This window comes from Dunckerocampus dactyliophorus, chromosome 17, assembly GCF_027744805.1.
Source record: "Dunckerocampus dactyliophorus isolate RoL2022-P2 chromosome 17, RoL_Ddac_1.1, whole genome shotgun sequence".
NCBI lineage: Eukaryota > Metazoa > Chordata > Actinopteri > Syngnathiformes > Syngnathidae > Dunckerocampus > Dunckerocampus dactyliophorus.
This window is the reverse complement of record NC_072835.1, coordinates 6,978,228-7,000,717: the sequence shown is the minus strand read 5'-3', so window position 1 is coordinate 7,000,717 and position 22,490 is coordinate 6,978,228. Positions and strand designations below refer to the sequence as shown.

Here is a 22,490-nt window from a genome sequence, read left to right as displayed (position 1 = left end):
ATATCAAGACACACATTTCCATTTTTAGTGAGCATATTTCTACATTTTCCTAATTGAGACCACATTTTAGATGAACATAAGCTTAGCAAAATGTATTTAATTTAAAGGTGGATGAAATGACTCAAAATGAGGATGAAGTTATGTCGAAAATTAATTGCTGTAATTGCGCACGTATAGTTTAAAAATATTTACCGTAAATCACCGTGTATAAACCGCACTTTTTTCCCCACATGTAAGAAGCAAAAAATCGGGGTGCGGTTTATACACGATGACAGGTCTGTGACCAGACTGTACAGGGAGAAATTGACAAGAAGTCCATTTTAGAATAGCCGTCTGTGGGTCAGACAGTTGCTTTGAATTTAGCGCCCTCTGCTGTACAGTTGCTGAAAATGCTTGTGTATGCAATTTCTAACTTATCTGACGGCTGATGCTTTTATTTTCCACACAGTGAAACGATCTCTATATACTGAATAACCTAAGCTTCCATTAAAACATTGCAGATGTAAAATACAATACAACGTTGTAGGTTATTCAAATTCACACTGAAGCAATGCAGCATTATGTGTTCTGTACAATACATGGATAACTGATCCGCATGCGCAGAACGCCGCTCTATCACCGCTCGTGTCACCGCTAAACCAACATTCGCAACTGTTAAATCAAGGCTAAAGCAACGCCGGCTTCAGCGGTGCACCGCTAGGACAACGCCCGTGTTTTCTATTTTTTTTCCCCCATTTTGTGCGCTGTAACAAGCGTTGTCGAAATTCGGCCCCCTCTTCCTACCGTACAAGGGACGCGACAACAAAGTTCGGGCGGTGTGACCGGGCCTGTACCCTCTCAAAATGCCACCACGATCTTTCACCGCAGCGTTCAAACTCTCCGTCTGCCGGTATGCAGAAGAGTTTGGGAACCGGGCAGCAGGACGGCAGCACGGTGTGGACGAGTCAGTCATCCGGCGTTGGAGAGTGGACATCATCGGCAAGTTGACGGCAAACTTTTCTTACATGAATTCCATTGCAGATGAATTGATGGACGGCAGATTTCTCCTTTCTTCTTCTTTTTGAAATTGCTTAGTACCTTTACGCATGTTGATTTGAGATGAAAGAGTTGGCAAGCATTTATGAACAAAAAAATTTTTTCCCCCCCGCCGTGAGCCTGAAAATGGGGGTGCGGTTTATACACGGGTGTGGTTTATACACCATGATTTATGGTAACTTCATGATGACATTAACACAATCAAAATATTAGGTATGTTACAATTATTTTTATGAGAAACTAGTGTACGTTATTTTTAAAGCACAACAAAAGAAAAGCCCATCATTTGTGGAAAAGGAAAGCGTATGTTTACGCAAACGGCCCTGACACTATCCACACAAATAAAGGCTATGGTAAATAAACGTTGCTATTGATGACATATTTGACATATGCAACAAAAAACTGCCTAAAGAAAGGCGAGACATGGAGCACTAGCGGGCAAGCTTTATAATTAAGGCCCCAGTTTATGCATGGCGTCATCTTGCCAAATGCCACTCTCGTATCATTTCCGAATCATTGAATCATTTCCGCAACAAAGTCTGCTCCTTTTCTTCGTTTTTATGTCTACCATCCTCAAAAAGGATTGCTGCTTGAAGATGCGCTGTTTGTGTCTGGACCTCTGCTGAAACCCTGGGACTGATTCACCCAACCTCTGAGGGTTTGATTAAGGTTAAGAAGGTTAAGAACCACTGTACTAAACATTCACAAATGTGGCCTAGAGGATGTTGTCGGATGTTTGCTGTGATCATGTGAATACTGACTGGCACACTTCATTATGGTGATACAATTGAAATTATATATATAAAAAAAAGTAATCATTTCAATGTATTGTATGTACACTAGTGTGAAAAAGTGTTTGCCCCTTCCTGAGTTCTTATTTTTTTTGCATGTTTGCCACACTTAAATGTCTCAGATCATCAAACAAATGTAAAATGTAAATATTAGTCAATGACAACAGAACTGAACACAAAATGCAGTTTTTGAATAAAACTTAAGGGAGAAAGAAAAATCCAAACCTATGTGGCCCTATGTGAAAAAGTGATTGCCCACCCCCCCTGTTAAAACGTAAGTGTGATAAACCACAGTTAAGTTGAGTTCAATTTCTTTAGCCACACCCAGGCCTGACTACTGCCACACATGCTCTCAATCAAGAAATCACTTCAATAGGACCTGCCTGACAAAATGAAGTAGACCATAAGGTCCTCAAAAGCTAGGCATCATGGCGAGATCTAAAGAAATTCAAGAACAAATGAAGAAAGTAATTGAGATCTATCAGTCTGGAAAGGGTTATAAAGCCATTTCTAAAGCTTCGGGACTTCAACGAACCACAGTAAGAGCCATTATCCATGAATGGAACAGTGGTGAACCTTTCCAGGATTGGCCAGCCAACCTAAATTAGCCCAAGAGCTCAGAGACGACACATTCAAGAGGTCATAAAAGACCCCACAACATCCCAATAACTGCAGGCCTCACTTGCCTCATAAGGTCAGTGTTCACGCCATAAGAAAGACACTGGGCAAAAACGGCCTGCATGGCAGAGTTCCAACATGAAAACCACTGCTCAACAAAAAGAACATTAAGGCTCATCTCAATTTTGCCAGAAAACATCTTGATGACACCCAAGACCTTTGTGAAAATACTGTGTGGTCTGACGAGACAAAAGTTTAACTTTTGAAGGTGGGTGTCCCATTATTTATAAAAGTAATACCCCATTTCAGAAAAAGATCATTCCAGCAGTGAAATATGGTGGTGGTGGTGGTGTGATGGTCTGGGCTGTTTTGCTGCTTCTTTGCTGTGATAAATGGAACCATGAATTCTATTTTCTACCAAACAATCCTGAAGGAGAATGTCCGGGCATCTGTTGGTGACCTCAAGCTGAAACCAACTTGGGTTCTGCAGCAGGACAATGATCCAAAACACACCAGCAAGTCCACCTCTGAATGGCTGAAGATAAACAAAATGAAGACTTCGGCATGGCCTAGTCAAAGTCCTGACTTGAATCCTATTGAGATGCTGTGACATGACCTTAAAAAGGCGCTTCATGCTGGAAAACCCTCCACAGCGCTGTATGAGACTCATTGCAAGTTATTGCAAATGCTTGATTGCATTTGTTGCTGCTAAGGGTGGCCCAACCAGTTATTAGGTTCAGGGGGCAATCACTTTTTCCACACAGGACCATGTAGGTTTGTATTTTTTCTCCCTTAATAATAAGACGTTGCATTTAAAAACTGCATTTTGTGTTGTCATTGACTAATATTTACGTAAGTGTGTTTGATGATCTGGGGGAAGGTGGCACTGTTTCACACTAGTATATGGGTATCACTGCTAGTCACCTTGCATTTCTTTCATGCTGAGCTGCTGTCTCTTGGAACCAGTTCACACAGGCCTGCATACTGCGCATGGTGTGAGCGCCGTCCAAAAAATATGTGACTTGTCCATGTTTCATTGTTTGATTCCTCCCAGGCCATTCAGTGTCGGCCAACCCTGACAGCAAAAGGAAAAAACAGAAATCCACAACAGGTTAAAATTAAAAGTATAATATTAAAATGCTGTCTGTCTGTGTCTTCGATCATTACTATCTGATACTGTCAGATAAAGGTAAATGTTTTATGGCAGTACAAAAGGTGGGTCAGTAGGTGGTGTAGACGTTTCTTGTAGTTGCTCACCAGGGTTGCACACATTAGGAAGGTCTGAGAAACATCCCCAAAGCAGAAGATTTCCACCTCCATGCTTGACAGTAGGAATGCTGCTGTTGCACTCATACTCACCATTTCTCTGCATCCAAAACACATCCAGTCCACTTGATGCCAAAGAGCTCCATTTTGGTGTCATGTGAGCACATCACGTTCTCCCAAGCCTTGTGTGAGTCATTCAGGTGTTTTCAAGACAGAAGTTCAGATGGGTCTGTACCTGTGTCTTCTTGAGCAAGGGGACCTTGCGGGCAATGCAGGATCTCAATTCATTCCAGCAAAGTGTCTAATACTTTTCTTGCTGACTGTGCTCCCAACTACCTTGAAATCATCAACCAGCTCCTCCCTTGCAATTGTTGGCTACTCTCACCTTTCTCACAATCATCCTTAACCCACCAGGTGAAATCTTGCATGGAGCTCCAGAGCGAAGGCGACTGACTTATCTTGGATCTCTTCAATTTATCAATGATTGCCCCAGTAGTACTCACTTTCCCACTAAGCTTCTTCATGCTCTTTTAGTCCATTCCAGTCTTGTGCAGGTCCATAATCTTGTTTTTTGCAGTCCATTCCAGCCATGTGTCGGTCTACAACCTTGTCAATAGTCTTGTAGTCCACAATCTTGGTGATAGGTCTACAATCTTATTTTGTCTCGTTCTTACTGAGGTTTTTGTTGATGGTTTAGTTGCCCATTCAAGTCTTGTGTAGGTGTACAATCATGTTGGTACTGTAGTCCATTTCAGTCTTTCACAGCTCTACAATCGTGTCTGGTCTCTTTTTCACCAAGTTTCTGTTGATGCTCCTGTAGTCCGAGTACAGTTTTGTGTAGGTCTTCAGCCCTCAATAGTCTATCAAAATTGATAGTCTTGTGTCGGTCAACCATCTTGTTGATGGTCATTGTCCATTCCAGTCTTGTGTAGGTCAACAATTCTGTTGATAGTCTAATAGTCCATTCCAGTGTTGTGGAGTTCTACATTCTTGTTATTTGAATGGAAGAGAGTTTGCGTGACAGTTGTCTTTTATCCACAGAATGATTTGAGATTAAGAGTACTTTCTTAAAAAAGGGACAGGACTCATTTGTGTGTTTCATAGATACATAGCCACTCTGTGGGGGTCACAATGTTTTCTGGCTGATAGGGGATCCAATATTCCCTTCAATCAAATACAAATTAATTTTTAATCTTCTGGACTGTTCATCTTTGTAGGTCGGTAAACTTGGAAAATCAGCAGTCGCCACTAAGCATGCACACACACAAATATTTGTTTTGATGACAAACAAGATATGACGACATGAGCACAGTATACAAAATTTGGCTGTTCCTGGTTGAACTTCTGATACATACATTCATAACATAGCTACAATATGTTACACTGGATGGATCAACACTACCGTATAAAACGTACCTTTCTTCATGTTGGGTGAGGGTATAAAGGAAAGCGCTTCGGAGATATTGGACATCTCAATATTGGTGGACAAAAACTTTCCATCTGTAAAGGAACAACAGTATTCAGCCTTCAAAATGTTCTACCTGGTATGTGCAAAAGTGTGTTCATTACTTGGTAGACATCTTCTTTGCAACCATGTGTGACTCAGCTGCAGGGCGAGAGAGGCATTGGAGCGCTGGTGTTGCCCTGCCAAGCCTAGACTCAGAGGTCCACAGTTTGCCTGGTAGTCCTCAAAGTCTGGACACACCCACAGAGGACACTACAAACAACAAATCAGGTGGAGTCTATAGAAAGTTTGTGCGCAAAGGGTAAATGAAATGCAATCATCACTGTTACTTTGGTTGATCTAAATCAGGGGTATTCAGCTAAAATTCAAATAGATTCAGATACTGAAAAGTTAAATAGAGGCACCCCATCAAAACTTAAAATACTTCAATAATTCATTGACTCTCGGTCCAGGTCCGTATTGGACGATGTCTGGGTCTGGACTCGGACTGCCAAGTTAGTCGTCCCTGGTCTATATGGTGACTTACGCTGATTTGTTTGGCCCGGTCCCTCAGCACAGCCATTGCCTCTTCTGGCTGTTTGACTGTGAAAGCAGGGACTCCTGGCTAGAAAAAAAAAAGAGCAAAACACAACATCATGGAAAAAATTATTACACCATCCTTGTTTCTTAGTTTATTTATCCATTTTAATGCGTCTGTGTAGGCTCTCAGTCGTACAGGAGTTGTCCATCGAGGAAAAGGCTTCTTGAGACGTCATCTGTACTTCTGTGTAGAAGGTGTCGGACGTTTCGCTCCTCATCCGAAGAGCTTCGTCAGCAAACTAATAAGTGCTGGTAGCTTAGGCCTTAAATACAGTAAGAGTGGGCGGAATTGGTGTGCCAACACCCTCCTCCTATTGGTTCGTTACACTAAGCCTGGGCGGAGCAGTGGTATAATCCTATCCTGTTATTCAGTCTCACCCATAGTGGCGAATCTGTACATGGAAGAGATGGAGAAACAGGCTCTCACATCCTTCTCAGGGACAAAACCAAGGCACTGGTTTAGATACGTGGATGACACCTTTGTCATAATCAAGAAACAAGAAATTCAGTCTTTCACAGATCACATCAATGCGGTGGACACCAATATCAAATTTACTCGCGAGGACACTAAAGAAAACCAACTAGCCTTCTTAGACTGCAAGGTAATTATAGGAAAGGACAGACAGCTACTTACAGAGGTCTTTAGAAAGGCCACACACACTGACCAATACCTGCTTTTTGAATCAAACCATCCACTACAACATAAACTAGGGGTTATTAGGACCCTCCAACATAGAGCGGAACAAATACCAACTAGTGCTGAGGGAAAGAAAAAGGAGACACAACATGTCCAGAGAGCGCTCTCAACCTGTGGGTACCCACGGTGGGCTTTTAACAAATGTCAAAAGAAGAGAGTAGGGAAAGAAACCCAAAAGCCCACAGAAGCAAAAAGGAGAGGAGTGGTAGTCCCTTATGTAGCGGGGGTCTCCGAAAAACTCCAGAGGATCTTATGGCAACACAAAATTCCTACCTATTTCAAACCAGTAAATACCCTGAGACAAAAATTAGTGCATCCTAAAGACAAGGCTCCAAACCAGAAACAGAGCAATGTGGTCTATTCCATCCACTGTAAAGATGAGGAATGCAAAGAGCACTACATTGGGGAAACTAAGCAAATGCTCCAAAAAAGGCTTTATCAACATCGCAGGGACAATGCTAGTGGTCCTCAATCAGCAGTACATCTACACCTGAAAGCTACCAATCACTCTTTTCAGGACAGCGAGGTAAAGATTTTGGCCAAAGAAAACAGATGGTTTGAAAGAGGAGTAAAGGAAGCTATTTTTGTCAAACAACAGAACCCATCATTGAATCGGAATGGTGGTTTGAGGTTTAATTTGGACCCTGTGTTCAGCAGGTTACTGAGACCAAAACCCACAGCTCTTAGTCTTGCAAATGAGGTGAAGGCAGGGCCGAGCCAGAACAATAGATGCTAACAAGCCAGTATCAGAGTCGTTCATACCCAATTCAGGGAGCGACACTTCCCTTTTATCGTAGGTGTGAATAACAGGATAGGATTATACCACTGCTCCGCCCAGGCTTAGTGTAACGAACCAATAGGAGGAGGGTGTTGGCACACCAATTCCGCCCACTCTTACTGTATTTAAGGCCTAAGCTACCAGCACTTATTAGTTTGCTGACGAAGCTCTTCGGATGAGGAGCGAAACGTCCGACACCTTCTACACAGAAGTACAGATGACGTCTCAAGAAGCCTTTTCCTATCCATTTTAATGCTTGGTACAACTAAAGGCACATTTGTTTGGACAAATATGCTAATAAATACAACTGATAAGTGTTTAATGTAAGAGCTGATATCTAGCAACTTCCATGGTTTTCTTGATAACCAAAATCACAAGTTCTGCCAAAAATGTGAACTCTTATGAGCTATTATGTTAAGTATGGATAGATAGATAACACTGTTCTAGTATACTTTCTTCTGTTCTAAATTATACTGTATTTTGAAGCAAGATGGATCACTGTGGGTAAAGTCTGCTACCAGGCAGAGTTCATAGGGAGATTTAAAAAAATATAAGCTTCCTAAGTCAGTCATGCACACTGGTTTGAATGGAAAAATCAGTAGTGACTAACCTAAATCCAAGTTAAAAACGGAAAGACAGACAGAGAGCCACCTGCTGGCAGTGCACAGAGTCACCACAGCTTTAACTTGGGGCTGCATTTTCACAACTTGCTCCAATTGACAGTTCCAATTTTTGGCTCCCATGTGGCCCAGTTCTGATCTGGGTCATAAAAACCATACTCACACTTGGCCGTGCTGGACGTAGGCACAGACCCCCAACCACCGATCCGTGCTTTGGCCCATTTGCTTTAACACCGCTGTATTATGACAATTTTCTTGACTGGGTGGATTATTTCAGGTTTTACTTTCAATTGCTCTGTTTCCTTCTATTGTGCAAAGGTGGCAGCAGTCATTCAGAACTGTTGGACCAGCTGGCTGGCTGGGATGAGAGGTCTTGCCATAAAAATCGGTTGGTGTCAATGTTGGGTTTTTCCCCTATAACGAAAACAGATAAAGCTGGTGTAAATACTGTATAGGCCTATGGGCTCCTGTACTATCCAGCAGCATCCAGCCCGTCAGCGGTCCCATCAAATTCCATCCAAGAGTGAAGATGGCAGGAGTTGTGCCTGTTGTCTGGTGGACTGCTGTGTTCAGGGCGAGATGGAACTCAGTCAACCATCTACCCCAGTCTTGATGATGGTTCCAGACAAAGGAGGCAATCACTGTCATGAGGGTCCGATTGACTCGCTCAGTCATATTGGTTTGGGGATGGTAAGCTGTGGTGAGCTTATGGGTCACCCCCTAGGCTTCACACAGACGGGACATAAACTGACTTGTGAAGCACGGGTCGCGGTCCGACACCATGAATTTGGGAACCGCCCAGCGAGCAGACTTTTAGCATCCCTTAGTGCAAAAAGCTCCACCCAATTTGAGTAGTAGTCCACCACCACCATCAGTACTGAGTTCCGGGCCTTGCTAAGTGGAAACAGGCCAATGAAGTCCATCCCAATCATCTCTCCAGGGCTTTTGACTTCTGGGGACTGGAGATGCCCGCCGGCTTGTTGTTAGTAATTTTGTATTGCTGACACGTACTGCATGCCCTGACGTGGTTCCAAACGTCTTTCCGGACTGATGGGCACCAAGCCACTTCCAGAACTTTTAGGAGTGCTTCATCCTTCCAAGATGGCCTCCAAAAGGACTTACGGAAGTAGGCGAGGAACTGTGGCACTTGCGCAACAGGCACTATGAGTTGGTACTCGTAGCCACTGTGCTTAGATGGTACTCCTCTGTACCACACGCCTTGCTGGAGCTGATAGTGAATGTGGCCAGGCTTGGGCTGGTCAACAGAGGGTCCACACTGCAGACACGTTGGGATCCATTTTCTGGGCTTCGGCAATGTCCAGGAGTGTATTTGGGAGGTCTGACCAGTAGTTTTTTGGGATAGCCGGACATAACTCTCCTTCCAGCGTCTAGGGTGCACGAGACAGGGCAGCAGGCACCACATTGCAGCAACCCTTTTTGTAATGGACCCAAAAGGAAAAACCTTGTGGCCTCAAAGTCCACCATGTAAGCCAAGAGGATGTCTTGGGTCAGTTAAATTCCCCTGAAAGTGCATTGCGATCAGTGAATACATCAAACGGTGGTCCCCTCAAGAAAATGTCGCCACTTCTCAACAGCCAAGCACTGCTTTTCAGTGGTGGACTTCTGGCCCATGGAGAGTTCTGGAGGCAAAATCAATGGGCCGTTCCTCACCTTCTATGCACTGCATCAGGACAGCTCCCAGGCCCACCTTGCTGGCATCACAGTGGACCTGGAAAATGACATATGGTGTTGTGCAAGGACTGGCTGTGACTGCAACAAGACTTTAAAAGGTGGTCGAAGGCCTCTTGGCAACTTGTACTCCATTAACAGGGAACATCCTTCTTCTTTAGGTGGTTAAGGGGAGCTGCAAGGTCAGCTAGTCTGGGGATGAACTTGTGATACCAGCCGGTATTTATTGCAGAGATCTTTGCTGGATCCACTTCCACCCCTTTTCCAGAAGCCAGGTGTCCCAGAAAGGTGAGCTGACGAAGTAGGTGGCACTTTTATACATTGAGCGCCAGGTTTGCTTGATGTAATTTCGCACACGCAGTGTCAAGGTCGAGTAGATGTTGTTCTATCTTTGAGAATACAATGATGCCATCAATGTACACAAAACCCATCCTTCCTCTCAGCTCATCCAAGAGGGTTTCCATCAAACGCTGGAAGGTAGCCCCAGCATTGCGCAGCCCAAAAGGCAAAAGGCTGTTCTTTGTGGCAGGACACTCTGTATGCCTTCTGTCTCACTGTCACCTCATTCGTAATCCTGATATTATGGTTGGCCTTGGTGGTGCCAGTGGTCTCAGTCCAAACATTTGGCCACTTCTGCAGCAGCGGCCGCACCACTTCAGGCTGTGCTTCCAAGAGGGAAATGTCGCACTGTGTCTTTGGGCTCCTCAATCACAGCCATGTAAAAATTAACTGAGGGGCGAGTATGTTTCCAGCGTAACTTATCTCTGATCTTGTGGAGAAATTTGAACTCTCCCCCCCCCCCAGCATGACATACTTGCGGAGATGAGGCTTCAAGATTATCTGCATCATGGTTGTGAAGGCGAGACCCAGCAGCAACGGCATGCACAAATGGTCATCGGGCATTACATGTATCCCCAGTGAACCGTGGAAGTCTTGCAGGCTGATGAGCAGGGTGGCTTTTCCTATTGCTCTGTTCTTCCCAAAAGTCTCACAAATGGGCAATGTAATATATAGTCCACACTGGTGAAGTGAAAGCCGCAGTTTCACTCACGAATGTACGCATCCACTTGACAGCCCACCTGGCGTCGATCATTGTATCCAGTACTCCACGGGCAAAAGGTAATCCAGTCAAAAACGGAAAAGTCGAAATGTTAGTTCATTGATTAGTTCCTTAAAAGCAGGATCCCAGGTTGGCGTGTGACATCACTCTTTCTGCCTCCTGGCCTGCAGAACCTGCCTTCCTTAAATACACGGCCGCAGCGTGTTCCGTTCCACCGGTTCCCCCCCCATATATTATACCCAGGACATGACACACATTAAAACAGATGATGTTGCTGATTATACACACACAAAAAGTTTGTGTCCAGCTGAGACTTAATAGTGATGCGCTTAAGGACATCTCTCAACTTAGTTGTGGAACTATGTGGCCATTACAATGTCCTTTGTTAGTCCTCGCAGTCCGAACTGGGCTTGATGTGTTGAAACCACGGCCGTGGGTGTGCCGCAGATAGCACCGACGTTAGCTAACTTGTTAGCTTGTCGCGGCACCGGCCCTGTCTCGTCTCTATTGTCATTCGGCACTTTTACCCACGTCAAGGGTCACCAAATGTGGAGATGCGATTCACAACGAGGCAGGAGTTGAGGTAGGTGGCACCAAATGGGTTTACTCTCCACTCAACAAGCAACAATTCTTTAGCAATAGCCAAGTGACTACAACATGACCTCATGACCCGGAAACGGAAGGTGGTTAGTTGAATTGGTTGGGTGGGTGTGTCGATCAATAGATCGATACAGACCTGATCAAAACCTTGAGACCAAAAATTGGTTGATTTTGCATTTTGCACATTTGGATCTTAATCAGGTTTTAAGTAGAGCTACAATATGCAAAAGCAAAAAGGGGGAGTGAGACAAAAAAACTTTGAAACAGTAATTTATTGAAAACAACAATTTAAGTGAAGTAGGCTGTTTATCAGCTGACCAAAAGACGATCGCTCAAAAAAATAAAAAAAACTCCCCAAACCAGAACAAAAAATGTTCTCAGTAGGACTCAGTAATGAGTAGCTCCACCGTTCTTGTTAATCACTTGTTAATCAAAAATTACTTTGGGCATGCTTGATGCGAGTGTTTCCAGGAGGCTAGTGGGAATGTTGCTCCAGGTGGTGAAGATGGCTTCACGAAAGGCATCAACTGTCTGGAACTGATGGCCATTTTTATAAACGTCCCTTGCCATCCATCCGCAAATGTTCTGTATGGGATTTAAATGAGGGGAACATGCAGGATGGTCCAAAAGAGTGATGTTATTCTCCCTGAAGAAGTCCTTGATTCCAAGCATTGTGAACTGTAGCGTTGTCCTGTTGAAAAACCCAGCTGTTACCACACAGACGAGGGCCCTCAGTCATGAGGGATGCCAGCTCTAACATCTGCAGGTAAGCAACCGCCGTTTGACGGCCCTGCACCATCTGAAGCTCCAGTGTTCCACTGAATGAAAAAGCACCCCAGATCATGATGGACCCCCTTCCACTATACTGGGTAGAAAACATCTCAGGTGGGATCTCCTTGTCATGCCAGTAACATTGGAAGCCATCTGGACCGTCAAGGTTACATTTTTTCTCATCAGAGAATAAAACCTTTTTTCACCTTTCAATGTCCCATGTTTGATGCTCCCTGGCAAAGTCTACACGGGCAGTTTTGTGGGCCTTTGTCTTGGACAGCCAATCGGATCCTCTGGCTCAGCTCAGGTGTGATTTTTTTTTGGGTCTACCACTTGACTTTTTTGTTCCATAATGCTCAGGATCTTTCAAAACATGTAGAATGACTGTCTTACTGCGCCTAACCTCAGCAGCAGTGGCATGTTGCAAGAGGCCTTGCTTATGCAGTTTGACAATCCGACCACGTTCAAAATGAGAAAGCTTCTTAGCTTTAGCCATCAAGGGGGCATGACAGTGAATGCCTGACAGAAATTTAAATTTTTTTAGCAGATCGGGTGACTTCCCGGTCGACAGTCGCATGGAGTAGACGCAAGAGCAAGAACTCCGGTTCCATTTTATCATTTTCACTCTTTCACTCCTCATTCCGACGATTTTTTTGCTCTTTTTTGGAGAGTTTAGAAGTAATTTACCCAGGTTTGTTTCAAGTGGCATCACTGCGGGGCAGACCAACGGCAAAAAAGACCTGCCTACTGACAATGGAAGCTATCTCCGAGCTACTTGACAGTCACAGACAGTCGCTAGCAGGCGACTTTAAAGAATCTTTTAACCAACTGGAAAACAAAAAAAACCAAACAAGTCTGTGCCACTGTGAGCGAAAAGGGCCAGCGGCTTTCCTCCCTTGAGCTGGCATCAGATGACCTGAGCCAGCATGTGAGGGAATTGGAAAATATCTGCTCCAGCCTGCAGGAGAGCAATGCTAAGCTATCGGCTAAAGTTGGAGACCTCGAGGACCACAGTAGAAGACAAAATATTCGAATTTTGGGCTGACCAGAGTATGTAGAAGGTGATCGACCTACAGCTTTTTTCGCTGACTTGCTGGCCGAGGTCTTTGGAGAGGAGACTCTTCGCCGGAGATCGACAGAGCCCACCGGTCGCTCATGACTAAGCCAGCTCAGGGGCAGAGGACTCGCCCTGTGATTATTCGTTTACACCGTTACCAAACCAATGACCTTTTGGTCCGTGAGGCTTGACACAGGGGAAAGCTTGAGTACCGTGGCCAGCAAATTCGAGTGGTGGAGGATACAGCTCTGAAGTCCTGAGCCAGCGAGCTGAGTACAGTGATGTCATGGCGGAGCGCTACAACAGAGGCCTCACAGAGGCCGTCTGTATCCTGCACGGCTCCGCATCACACTTCCCGGCGAAGACAAAAAGTGGTTACCTTTGGTCAACGAGGCGTGGAAATACCTCGATGGACTTCCTAACTCATCTTAAAATGTTCTTTTTTTGTGGATGGTATATGCCCTATGTGTGATTGGTAGGGATGTAACCGTTACTGGGCTGCTCACAGGACATTTTTTCTTTTATTTCTTACTACACTTGATGTCACTGATATGGGAGTATGTCCCACTATTTTGTTTGAAGGATTTTTTTTGCACCTGGTTATGAAGGAAACATCTTTGTGCCTTGTTTTATGTTAAAAGTTGCTACCTCCAGTTTTAGTGCTACCTTGTTTACATACCTCTGCAATTCTATAGGTACACGGGACGGTTTTCAGGGGCCCTGGCTCCCAGGAGTGTTGAGTGCAGTTGAATAATTTATTGAAGGGAGCTGAAGATTCGTGAGTGACAGGAAGATTGTATTTGGAATAAGTATGGTTGTTTTGAAGAGCTTGCCGCTTTGTTTTTTTGGCAGCTGTTTTGGGGGAGGTACTGGTGCTTCAATTCAACTCTTCTTTCTGATAGCGATTTTGTGAAATTTATCAAAGAGCAAATTTTGTTTTTTTCCCCCAGACAAATTCCTCCCCGGATATATCTAGTTTAGTAGTTTGGGATGCTGTCAAGGCTTATATAAAGGGGTCAAATTATTTCTTATTCTGTTCAAATGATAAAGGAGGCCCACCAAGAGCGACTAGAATTGGCAGATAAGATTAAGAAATTGGATCAACAGTATTCTCAATCTAGGAATCCTGATCTATACAAAATGCGAGTTTAACTCCAAACTAAATTCAATCTGGCTTCAACTAACATCGCTGAGCGTCAACTTTCCGGGAGTAAGAGTGTTCATGTTCATGGTGAGAAAGCAGGGAAGCTATTGGCGAACCAGTTGAGAGGAACTAAAGTTAAGGGACATATTACAAACATCAAAACAGAAGATGGCAATTTTACTTCAGATCATGAAAGAATAAAACATCCATCCATCCATTTTCTATACCGCTTCTTCCTCATTAGGGTCGCGGGGTTGCTGGAGCCTATCCCAGCTGACTTCGGGCGACAGGCGGGGTACACCCTGGACTGGTCGCCAGCCAATCGCAGGGCACATATAGACAAACAACCATTCACACTCACATTCATAACTATGGACAATTTAGAGTCGCCAATTAACCTAACATGCATGTTTTTGGAATGTGGGAGGAAGCCGGACTACCCGGAGAAAACCCACGCGCACACGAGGAGAACATGCAAACTCCACACAGAAATGCCCAGGGGAGAATCGAACCCAGGTCTTCCCGATCTCCAAGCTGTTACTGTGTTGGCCAACGTGCTAACCACTAGACCACCATGTGGCCCTCTGAATAAAACATACATTCAGAAATAAAAATTTTTCAGCTTCATGCCTGGGAACCAAATAACCCGACATCAATTAGACATCCCCAAGGTTTCTTTTGATAGTAAAAATAGACTTGACAGACCCATAACAAAGGGGGAGATTGCACAAGCTATTTCCTCACTCCATATGGGTCCACTGAGTTTGTGCTATCTTTAGACACGGAGAAGGCCTTTGACTTTTTAGAGTGGTTCTACATAAATTTGGCTTCGGTCCAAATTTCATCACCTGGATAAAATTACTTGACTTACAGTATGTCCCACTGCTTCAGTCCTTACTAATTCTCAGGTGTCACAACCATTTAATCTTCACCGGGGAACTAGACAAGGGTGTCCTTTAAGCCCCTTGTTTGACTTGGCCATAGAACCCCTTGCTAGAGCAATTCGCAGCTGTGAAAACATATCTGGCATTTGGAGAAATGGAGTACAGCACAAGGTGGCTCTATATGCAGATGACTTAAGCTTCATTTCACATCCGGACACCTCTCTACCTGCTCTGCTTCTCCTACTGGAGGATTTTGGTCAGTTTTCAAGATATAAATTAAATCTGAATAAATCTGATATTTTATCCGTCAACGAAGGGGTGCCGGCCTCAGTGTACACAGTGTTTCCGTTTAAGATTGTGGAAAATAAATTTACTTATTTGGGCATTTACTTATTGGATCCCCGTTGTGATAAGTGTAAGAGGGAGGAAGCCACACTTATTCACATGTTCTGGTCTTGTCCTAGTCTGGAGGGAAGTCTCTCAAACTCATTTTACTCAAAATTACTCAATTTGTAACGCCAAAGAAAAATTCCAAAATGTATGGGGACACTTAGTATATTTCCATAACTTTAAATTTACCGGAGCTCCCTAATATTACTTTCCCTCTATGGCCTATCTACTGTCACCTATTGTATTCATTTATGCATTAGCTTTGGTTGTTTCACATTTAATTGCCCTCCCAGATTTGGACCTCTGTCTCTTTGGGCTGTGCGTGGCTTACCTTGTGGGGTTTTTTTGTGTTTTTTTTTTTATTTTATTTTTCTTGCTCTATCCAAATTACCAGCAAACATTGTGTACATTTGTTTTTACTTTGTCAAAATTTTATAAAAAATATTTGATAAAAATTTTTTTAGCAGCAGATTTTGGCTTTTATAGCCTGTGGTCTTAAAGGTTTGAACCTATTTCCATTTTTTTCTTTTGTTTAAATTAAATTAAAGTTCCAAATGTTTTTTGTCCCACTCCCCCTTCTTGCTTTGGCATATTGCAGCTGTACTTAAAACCTCAAGATCCAAATGTACAAAATGCAAATTCTAGTAATTTTTCCACTTGGTCTTATGATTTTGCTCAGGTCTGTACTTTACTAATCTCCAAGAGAAATGTCAAACAATATTGTGGCTCACCACAATGTGTTCATTCCATGACATGATATGATATGCCATGTTACATACATCGCATCGATTGAAATCAAAATCGGAAATTGAGAGTTGGACAATACCAGCATATTGGTTATCGGCAAAAAAGCCAATATCAGACATCCCTAGTTTTTATTGCACACATGAACGTACCCGTGAGTGAACGAGCATGCCATGGGCCTTGACTGCAGCTTATTTTTAGCCCATTTCTATTAATGAAAGATGGCAGTTATTAAAAACTGGCCGGTTGGCCTCTTCCTCTCGTGCCAGAGGGGAACTCATTCGGGTCATGGGCATATGCTGGACTCCATCCTAGGTGACGGTCGAGAGGCGGGGTACTGGACTGGTCGCCAGCCAATCGCAGGGCAATATAAACAACCATTCACACTCACATTCATACCTATGGACAATTTACAATGGCCAATTAAGCTAACAAGCATGTTTTTGGAATGTGGGAGGAAACCGGAATACCTGGAGAAAACCCACGCACGCACGAGGAGGAGAATCATATTTATTGTCAATGTCCTTGCTTTACTTACCCGTATTTAATGTCCCCACTTTTTATTTTTATTAGCAGTAATAGACATGGGGAAGGGGTAGGATTACATAAGAAGATCTGCTTCTTCCTACTCCTTTTCGGGCATGTTGAATTTTGTAATGTTTCTTAATGGAACTTGTCAAACATATCTGCAACAAACCAGCCATAATGTACGGATAGATATTACACTTTTAGATTCAGTCTAATAGCTTTGTGAGTCCAATAACTAAGTGGCATTCGGGGGAGACACACAGAGCACAATCAGAGTTGTACAATTCTTACATACGACTCATGGAAAAATACTGGGAGACACAATAGATGCATTGTTCTCACTCACAAAAGCTTAAAGTGATCATGACACCAAAACATATGTTAATCGAGTTATTTCCGCCGTGAAAATTAGCATTGAAAGGCATATTTCCTCTGTTAGATGTGTGCTCCAATATTGAAATATTTCCTATTTTAAACATTTGCTTCAGGAGGTGGCGGGGCAAGTGATGGCTACACCAGGTGTTCTAAAACTTTTGACTGTCAGTGTATATATATACACACAGTTTACTTTCATTCTGGGCTCTCAGTCCATCTTACTTGTTGATGTAGAGTCCAGCACTCTAACCAAATACAGCAGTTTGCGTGTTTTTCAGTTAACGTCGAAAATTGATGCGGCATTCTTGCCTCCGTTTGCGTGCATTCTAGCATTTAAAATGGAGAGCATCTTGTGTTAAGCACACTGCATCCTATTGTTTAATGTATTTTTACCACAAAAGATCATTCCTTGTTAGCATCCTATTAGCTAGCTAACAAAATGGCAACCAGAACCGGAAGTCAGCTGTTACGACGTCCGTCTATCAGCAGGTGACTCCAAAAAATGTTAACACAAAACACATTTTTATAGTTTCACAATTTCACAAAAAAGTTTTACATGCATAAAACAATTGTAAACGCGCATAATGACAAATGAACGGGATAATGAGCAATTAAGGATACTTTTCCACCTTCCTGTTTTCTCATCAGTTATTTGTTGAATTCACACAGTTTCTCCCAGTCTTTGTCAAAATGCTGGCACTTGAAGCTTTCGTTTGCTCTGTTTTGGGTTATTGAGGTGAGAAACACTATTGAAGAAATAAGAACAAGAAATAAATGGCAAAACAAGATGGTTGTGGTTGATCTCGTTGCTACATCGTGTCTTTGAAAACAGTCACGTCAAGATTCACATCTTCAACTCAGGTAGAAGTAACCTTTAATTTTCATTTATCCCTTTCATTCATCAATTATACAATTTGTAAAAGTAAGTAAATTGTTGGCTTTCTGGAACAAATTAGTTGGATTTATATTTATTTATTGGGAAAATTTGATTCAGTTAATGTCCGTTTCGGTGAGAGATGGACCTTCTGGAACAAATTGTCAACGCTAATCAAGGTTCCATTGTATATCGCTGTTATTAATACAGTTGAAAACCTTTTAAGTTGTGTGATCATTGACTACTTTTCTGATAGCAATGCGGTCCAAGAACAGGACAGAAAATCTACAGGAAAGAAATAGCTTTTACAGTGACGCAGCTGTACAGCTGCCGTATTCTTCTGATCATTGCAGACAACAAAAATGTTTGGACATTTGGGAAGCACTGCTTTAATGTGAAAAGCTATTAAATAGACTTGGAGTGACAGTGTGTGTGTGATCCCAATACTGACCTTGAAGATGCCACCTTTTTGCCAGGCAATCTTTTCTAAGGTGTCTCCAAGAATCTGAGTGTGGTCTATCCCCAGAGAGGAGATACCGCATACCCAAGGTCTCCTGTGGAGGTAGAGAAACTAACCAGTACTGTATTGACTACAATGTAAGACGCTGAAGGGTTGTCTTATATTTATAGATATTTATACCTGTACACTCTTTCAAATTTTTGCAACAATTTTGAGAAGGACCTTTTCCTTTGCCGAAGCTTTGAAATGTCAGTTCCCTTTCCCTCCCACACTTCTTCCGTTGTCTTCATTGATTTTTGACATAACCACGTTATCAATACAACAACACGTCAACGTCTGCTGAAGCAGCCACTTGTTAGTCGGGGTGCTACCATGAGGATACTGCACGGTTGCTCAGTACGTACCTCAGTATTAAGGTCAAGTTTGGGTTCATTTTTGGTACAGTAAGGTAACAAATTGCAAACCATTAAAGTGTTTAGCTTTTGTGTCGATTTTTAAAATGAAGCATGAAAATGCAATTGCAATCTAAATCGCCAATAAATGAAATTGCCAAAAAATATTGATATTGCATTTACAGAAAAATTGAAGGATGTGGGGGTTCACTTTGTGTACATTGAAGATGCTAAAAGCAATCCAATGCAGGTCAGTTTCTTCCATCCATCCATTTTCTATGCCGCTTCTCTTATACTACATATAAGATATATAATCTTTGTGTTATAAGTGACAAGAAATGGAGTGTACAGTAATCCCTCATTTATTGCGGTTAATTGGTTCCAGACACGACCGTGATAAGTGAAACACTCGCATCAAGCGTGCCCAAACCAATTTTTGAAGTGATTAACAAGAACGGTGGAGCTACTCATTACAGAGTCTTTCTGAGAACATTTTTTGTTCTGGTTTGGAGAGTTTTTTGTTATTTTTTGAGCGATGGTCTTAGCCTATTTCAGGCAACAGAGATAAAAGGGCACAATCACATGCGCAAAATTTAACATGCATGCATTTCGCATGTCGCCTGGCAGGACAAAGACTCGCAATAATCGCCCTGGTGCGCAGGTTCCATTGAAAATGCACCAAAGGCGACGTCGCCTCCCATGAATATAGAGGTCATTATGGTTGTCATGTTTAGATAAACATTTATTCTGAACTGACCCCAATTATGTTTTAGTGTAGATGTTGGCTTGGCTTGGCTGCACCCTTAATAACCAAGCGGTTATTATTTATTACATTTGGCTAAGCGCCAATATTACAAGCCCTGGTGATTCCTGGTCCAAGTTAGTTATTAATGCTCCAAGTTTGTAGCAGAAATGAATCAACGTACCAGATAAATGTATTGGATAAGACAATCTGTTAAGTGTGTCCCTTGTTTCTTTAATAATGGTATTGTGACGACCAACTCTGCTTCATAACCCACCTCATATGTAGAAGAGATCCGTGTTGACAGTTTAGCGATATTGTCGCTACAGTTAGCAAGTACGGATGTGCATTAAAAGTGACAAGCAGGAAGTGTTTATTGCGTCACGCAAGTGTCCGCCGTGCAGGCAACCGGGAACCAAGCCCCACCTCCGCATGTGCAAAGGTGTCACTGTGCAATGCAGGTCTAAAAGCTGCATAAACCCCTAGAAAATGAAACCTAATCCCTGACCAGAGACCGAGCCAAGAAGGCAAAGCTTGGACACTTCTCCCTCACCCAGCAAAAACTCTCCTTCCTGGTGAAACACACGTGTCCAAAGTGTGGCGCAGGGTCCAGCTGTGAAACATAGCTCATTGCAGAAGTCCAGCAAAAGTGGAAAAATAGAGCAAAAAAGGCACAATGTAAAGAAAAAAGCTGAAATGTTGATACTAATAATAAAAAACAAAAAAGTTTGGAAATATGTATACTTTTGATTTAAAAAAAAAAAAAAAAAAAAAAAGGGGGGGGCATCCCTGGACAGCCCTGACATAGACAAAGACACGTAAATTAGACAAGAACAGTGAGCTGGCATTGTTCAACTACAAGCTGGTACAATTAATGGACCAGGCAACTCTTTGACAGGAACCAATCATGAGGTATGAGAAAACCCACCAGCTTGTCAACCCGTTAGAAATCGAAGGAGTTTCTTCCTCAATATAACAGTGCGACTCACTTCCAAAGAAGGCTAAAATCATCACCCAACAACTTAACACTCAAAGGTAGCTAGTAAATACAGTATATCAGACAAGTACCAATACGAGTTTAACATAACAGCTATTTTAACTTCTACCCATAATGAATTACGACCAACGGCTGCCGGGCCACCAGAGGGAGCTCATTACCTCAGCTCCAGGCACAGCTGCCATTGGCCAATGAATTACTCTGCTGGCAGTAATGCATTGCTCCCCTTGTGGGACTAACAAAGGCCTATCTTATGACCTCCTGCGATTTGGGTTGACAAGCTTGTTGTGAGTTCTTTAGCTCGTGAGAGGCTCCTGCCAAAAAAAGAGGTACCGTTTCCAGACCAGTATTTAAACAATTAATAGTAGTTCTGAAGTATAGGAGATGTCACAATATTTAGAAAATGGTCATAAATTAGCCACACAGCTGTACAGGCCGCAGGGTTCAAAGTTGAAGAAAAAAGTAGCGGCTTATACACCGGAAATTACAGTAGATACTAGTGTAGAAGACATAGTTACTTTGCATGAGTCTTCTCAATGCCTTATGTTTGTATTTTGCTTCATTTAGCCATTTTTAGGCTTAAATGCTTCATTTAGGCAAAGGAATACATAACATTTGCTTAAAAATGCATTTTTTAACTACCGGTAACAGGCTATATTCAATCACCAAACAGCATGATTTATGAATATATTTGAAAAAAACTAGAGGCAAGCCGCGATATTCAAACTACGATGTGGCAAGCAACGCTTGTATTATGATTGTTAGTGCCTGCCGTGAGATAATTCAAGCCTGCAATAAAAGCCTGTTGCAGTGATCAAGTCTGTCGCTTGTATGTTTCACTGAATATTACATTACTGACATCTACTGACCAGTGTAGAATAGTACATATCACAATTTAAATGAGTCCTCTAAATGCCTTATATTTTTGTTCCTTCTACCATTTTTATGCTAGAAAAAGCTTAAAACAGCATGATTTATTTATATTTTGATAGAGTGAAGCCACAAAATTCAAACCGCAATGTGACGAGGGACGACTGTAATGTCTCATTCATCTCATTAATAACGTTTATTTTTTAAAGTAAGCCGCCACACAATTAAAAAAAAAAAGCTGTGAGCTGAAAATGGCCCCAGGCTTCACTTTGGACACCACTGGTGCTGACTCTGTTCCGCCGCAATTTGAAAGAAAGGCTCAAAGCTTCATAAAGGTTTCACCCGCCCATGTCTAGTATTTTATACATAGACATTACACACCTACACACTCATACACGTGACGTCACTTACCTTTGTCGCTCTCTCGTCGGCCCAAACAGTGTCAATTTGAGTTTCATGCATCATGTTGGTCACATTATGTGACGTTTTACATAAAGTTTTTGGAGTAAAAATACTTTGACTAATTCTTTGTATTTTGAGTACTTGTGACCCATTATGCCAGTTTTTGTTAAATGCTTATTTTTTAATATTAAATAACTACACTAAGTCCCCAACTAATGAACACAATTGGTTCCAGACGACCGTTCTTAAGTCGAATTGTTCTTAAGTAGGGGAAAAGGTAATATTACCACTGATATAGGTACTGCATGTACGTGTATACAAATACAGTATATGCGTATGTATGTACTGTAAATATGAGTTTGGATGCAGTAGTAATATTAAACGAGGATAATTAATGAAAAAAACAATAATAAAAATGATATAATAATACGTAATGATAAATGTTATTTACCTTTGAAGAGGAGTGGTCGAGCATACGTCGTTGTGGTGGAGTTGGAAGAGGAGATATTGGAAAAAAGGACAAATCGTCGTCATCGTTAGACTCTTCTAAAAGAGGTAGTGTTCTGTGGATGTTGTAGAATTAAGCAGGCCTATTAATTCTTCATAAACTTTAATCACACGCTCTGTCCGGGTTGTATTATACAGCTAACAATGTAGCTTTC

General features: G+C 42.4%; 1 protein-coding gene across 3 annotated transcripts in view; it reads right to left on the bottom strand.

Annotated features, from left to right (window-relative positions):
* fpgs (folylpolyglutamate synthase) overlaps positions 1-22,490 on the bottom strand; it is a 51,819-nt gene that overhangs the window by 12,922 nt on the left and 16,407 nt on the right. For all 3 annotated transcript variants that reach the window (XM_054758337.1, XM_054758340.1, XM_054758338.1), the window contains 5 exons: positions 18,417-18,519; positions 5,702-5,779; positions 5,280-5,427; positions 5,127-5,210; positions 3,369-3,519 (listed from right to left, as the gene is read on the bottom strand). In XM_054758337.1, coding sequence (XP_054614312.1) covers positions 3,369-3,519; positions 5,127-5,210; positions 5,280-5,427; positions 5,702-5,779; positions 18,417-18,519 — 564 coding nt within the window. The remainder of the gene's footprint in view (positions 1-3,368; positions 3,520-5,126; positions 5,211-5,279; positions 5,428-5,701; positions 5,780-18,416; positions 18,520-22,490) is intronic.